We start from the raw sequence: 4,869 nt of genomic DNA, 5'->3' as shown, positions 1-4,869 counted from the left end.
GGCCTATTTTACATTGTTTGAAAGATATTTTTAATGAAGTTAATTAACTTCTGTTTTGGATGTAATTAAAAGGAGGTATTTAACAAAGTTTACGATCATCCGACTCGAAGGATCGTTTTATCATGTTTTCGCCCAAAAAATTTATTAAGCGATTATTTGTATTTTAAATGCTTAAATTAGTCATCATCTCCCCTGCCTTATCCTACTCCCGTAGGGTTGCACCGGGTTTTCGTCCTCCAAAGCATTCTATCATACGTCATCTCAGTCATCACTCCCTTGATCATGTCACCTTTCACGCAATCCATCTCTTTCTAGGTCTACCTCTACCGATGTACCTCCACATTCATAACTAACGTCCTGTTACATGCGATTCATCCCTTCTCATAAATCTTAATATTAGTAAATATGTTAACAATTTTTTATCTCTGCGAATATTATAATTTAGTTTGTGCTTAAAATTATCGAAATTACATTCCTACTTTTTTTTAATATGTAGATTATAATTGTTAAAGTTGACATTCTCATTTTAAATTGAAATATTTGATGTTTAAGGAAATTTTATCTCATGTTTCGAATTTCTATATAAATAAATATCACATACTGTGATATAACAAGTTTTTAATATGTTTACTGTTTGACTATCGCTGTTGTAGTATTTTGTTATTTATAGATGCCTCATGGTAGGTTAATGGTCGCTAAGGGTACTTAATAACCATTAAAGTACTCTCAGTGCTGCTAAAATGTTGAACTTTTCTTGTTACAATATTCATGTTGTGCTGTAATAAATTATTTCATAAGTATGATGTGGTTTTATTTTAAGCTGCAAATATGTATTTCTAGAATTTTATTTGGTCACAGCAAGTTAAAATTAAAAAATACAGATTTTTTTCTGTGGCTCCACTTAGATTTTCTTGCTTTTTCTTCTTAAATAAAAGTAAACGTCTTTGATACATGTAAGGATAGGGGAATTGAATGAAACACATTAAACAATTTACTGTACAACAAAAAATCTCATAAAATAACAATTAAAACAAAATAGATTTCAATTCCTTAAGAAAATTTGTTTAAAATCGATTTTATTTCCTTCAGAAAATACATTTTTGTAACCGATTTCGATTCCTAAAATAATCGATTTTAATAAGAATCAGATGGACATGTACTCAGGAATTACAAATAAAACAAATTAAAAATATTAAAACAGTTTACTGTCCAATTACAAAAAATCTCACAAAAATAACAACACAAAATCGTTTTCAATTCCTCAAACAAATCGATTGTCACAATCTATTTCAATTAACTACAAAAAAATATTTTTATAATCGATTTTAATAAGAATCAGCGTTATCGAATCTGAAAGCAGGTATAGGTACACCTCGACTGCCGGTAGAGCGGATAGTGAACAGTGCCCCGGCAAGTGGCTCCGCTGCGGCGGCGTCGCGGCCGGTCGTCACGAACAGCTCGTCCATGTCAGGTCCCCCCCAGCACACGGAGGTGGTCCGGCTCACAGGCAACTTGTAACCGTACACCACCTCGCGCTTGTCCGGGTCTATGTGCAGCACCTGGGATTTATCAGTAAATGTCGGTGGCCTCGCAATCCGGTAATAATAACGAAGTAACGGCTCGTGCTGAGGCTCCCGAGGAAGCCCTCTAGCTTAGTTACTCATAAACGAGGTTTAGGCTAAGCGCCATCTGCGCTCGGCAACCTCAAGCCTGGTGAATCTGTAAATGCCTCTTTAAGGCAAACAGTGGCCATTCAGTCACAAAAAAAATCAGTAAATGTCAAATTATTATTGACTACCTGTACCTGACTTCGTTCAAGTGAAATAAAAACATTAAAACAGATCGCCCTTGTTACTCGCAGATAAGTTATCTTTCTAACGGTGAAAGAATTTCTAAAATGGGCCCAGTAGTTTTTGACTTATTTATATATACAAAATACAAATCTCTCCTCTTTATAACATTTGTATAAATATTGCCGAGGATTCTGAAAAAGTGTACACATAAGAACTAACCCGAGACACATATGCTTTTATTGTATCATAAAAAGGTAATGAAAGAAAAAGCTACCTTAAATAGAAAAGGTAGAGGCACACATTAAATAAAAGGATTGCAAATGCAATGCTTATCTTACTTGTCAGAAAAAAGGATGTGCGGAAGGATAAATACAGCTGAGAATTCAACCAATAACATAGTAATACTCACTGCGCCGCCAAACATCAACGCGACCCAAAGATGTCCCTTACTGTCGATGGTCATGCCGTCAGGGATCGCGTCATCGTACCCGTATGACGTCACGTCGATGATCGTGCGCCGCCCGCCTACAACACACAAGTTACAAACTAGCAAATTACAATGCAGATATAATTTTAACAAGATCAAAAGATCTGTTCATGTCGAAATTACATTGAAGATGAGGTTAATTTGTGGATAACACTTAAAATACTTTTTAAGACTTCTCATTCATGATTTATGTTTTCTTCTATTTTAAAAGCACTTACATACTTGATGTATTTGTCGAAATTAAAAAAAAAGAATTACATCCGGTCAGTACAAAATCAAAACAAAAGTAAACTAACTGATTTCTCCCTTCTGCGAGTCAAAGTCGAAGGCTTCTATCTTCTGTGTTGGGGAGTCTACGTAGTAAAGGAGGGAATTATTGAGTGCGAAGGCGATGCCGTTGGAGACGGAGACGGGGCGCAGCGCGGTGCGGATGTGTGCTCGTGTGTCTTGCTGCACGCTGTACAACGTGCCGCGGTCGGGGGTCACCTCGTCACCGGTCTGAGGGCCCTTTGTACCTGAAGTTATTGAATTGTCAAACACGTACTCTTTGTAAAAAGTGTGATGAGGCTTTGAGCAGATTTTTGAAATCGACATTTTTGCTCATAATTGGAGTAAACAATGTACATTAGAGGAAGTTTGAAAGTAGCGCCAGTGGTGGAGAAATTGAGAAGCAAAAGGTTAGCGTGGTATGGACATATTATGCGACGAAATGATGGGGACATAAACCAGAAAGTGTTGAGATTGAATGTGGATGGCTACAAAGGAAGAGGAAGACCGAAGAAAGTATGGATGGATTGTGTGAAGGAAGATATGCTTAAGAAAGGAGTGGATTCAGATATGACGGCTGATAGAGATGTATGGAAGAGCAGCACATACTGTGCCGACCCTCCATAAGGGATAAGGGCAAGTGGATGATGATGATGATGAATTGGAGTAAACAATGTTTAGATCTGAAAATATCTTCACTATTTAGTTTCTATTGTTGCGTTATTTTCACTTATTTTCTTTGCAGTGTCATTACATTCATTGATGATACGGCAGTCAAAACTTTTCCACTTATACAAAATAAAAGACAAATTGATAACATACCAACCCAGAAGCGTCCTTCAACGTCAGGTTTGCCGTCATTGATCATGTTGTCGGGCTCGCCCTCGTCCATCGAGGTGAGCAGCCGAAGCGACGCATCCCCAGATACTGTCCAGTCCATTAGGTACAGCGCCGCGCGGACTGACACCAGCAGCCTCTTGGAGCCCGATATTAGTGATATCACATTGACTTGACCGTAACCTAGTTTATTGTTGGATTTAATTACTATTTTTGTTATTAACTCTTTATGTGTTCACAATATAAAAGCACCAAGTATAAATTATTTGAATTTAAGAATCAAAATAGCGCCTGTGAATACGAAATAGCAATATGTCTAAACGCATACTCTTGCTGTTACATTAACATCAGAATAATATTTCACCGATGTGAAGAAACCGAGATTAAAGGATTTAATCGTGAAATCGATTAAACACAAGGCTCGATTCAGTTTCAAGTTAATTAATCTTAGATATTGATTATACAGCTCTATTAGATGAAATAAAGCAATGACAAGTTTTACACAGTATCGTAAAATGTTAAAGGTTCTTATTATTTCGACCAATGAAGTAAATCAAGAGTTAGGATATAATTAATTTTGGAAGAAATATATTTATTAGTTATTTAAACTTACCAATATGTTTAGTGGATATTTTACCAGTGATGTAATTAAGTTTGTGTATATTCTGTGCGTGAACGTCGACAAAGTACAATGATTGTGTGTCCGCGTCCCACACAGGACTCTCCCCGTGCAGGAACAGTGCGGGCTGGGTCGGATTCTCGTTTGAAGATACCTTTGGTGAGATTATCAATTACTTTATATAGAATTACGAGTTGTTACGAAAGTTCATATTTAAATGAAAAAGTGATGGATTGGGTGACAAATTAGTTTCTATAACTATTATAAAAAATATGTTTAGCAAACTTTTTTACTAATATTATAAAGAGGAAAGATTTGTATTTTTGGAATTCTGTATGTATGGAAATACCACAAAAACTGAACCGATTTTAAAAATTCTTCCACATTTTAGAAGCTACGTTATCAGTAACATAGGCTATGGTTTTTATTATTTTTTAATTCCACGCGAAGGAAGTCGCGAGCAAAAGCTAATATCAAATATTTTAATACAGAAATATATTCAATATTAAAAATTTACTTACCATAGAAATCTTATAATATTGATTAACAGATGTGTCCATCACGACTACACACAGGAGGGTAGACACGATTAAGAAAGGTGTATACATATTAAAAATTTAAATATTCCCGTAAATTAAGCACTACGGTTGCAGCTAACAGCATACGTTATGATAAAATGCCATTGTTTGAATACGTTAGAAGAAAAAAACAACTCGATCGTAAAAAGAGAAATATGCACATTCACAAAGCAATTGCAGGCCGTTAAAAGATCCAAAAATGATTAAAAGGTAAAGTTAATAAAACGGTATATTCAGCAAATCGTTTATTTCACCTTTTATACCTAGAATTCTAGATTACAAACTTAA

General features: G+C 35.5%; 1 protein-coding gene across 1 annotated transcript; it reads right to left on the bottom strand.

Moving 5' to 3' along the window:
• Positions 1 to 1,253: 1,253 nt before the first annotated feature.
• Positions 1,254 to 4,563, bottom strand: LOC106110291 (regucalcin-like). The gene is made up of 6 exons (XM_013292055.1): positions 4,525 to 4,563; positions 3,992 to 4,157; positions 3,370 to 3,567; positions 2,577 to 2,795; positions 2,203 to 2,318; positions 1,254 to 1,559 (listed from the first exon to the last, which is right to left on the bottom strand). Exons 1-6 carry the CDS (start codon positions 4,561 to 4,563, stop codon positions 1,326 to 1,328), a joined length of 972 nt encoding a protein of 323 aa, XP_013147509.1. The 3' UTR covers positions 1,254 to 1,325.
• Between the last annotated feature and the right edge of the window lie 306 nt (positions 4,564 to 4,869).

The sequence above is a fragment of the Papilio polytes genome, unplaced genomic scaffold (assembly GCF_000836215.1).
Source record: "Papilio polytes unplaced genomic scaffold, Ppol_1.0 DF820678.1, whole genome shotgun sequence".
NCBI lineage: Eukaryota > Metazoa > Arthropoda > Insecta > Lepidoptera > Papilionidae > Papilio > Papilio polytes.
Note: the sequence above shows the minus strand (reverse complement) of the source record. Positions and strands in the feature narration are given on the sequence as shown.

Bases quoted from the DNA above. Each gene is read 5' to 3' on its own strand.
- LOC106110291 (XM_013292055.1), bottom strand. From the start codon at position 4,563: ATGGACACATCTGTTAATCAATATTATAAGATTTCTATG. The intron at 3,568-3,991 runs TTAAATAACTAA...ACAATAAACTAG, and splicing joins CACTAAACATATTGGTAAGT to GTTACGGTCAAGTCAATGTG. The intron at 2,319-2,576 runs GTTAGTTTACTT...TGTGTGTTGTAG, and splicing joins CTCGCAGAAGGGAGAAATCA to GCGGGCGGCGCACGATCATC.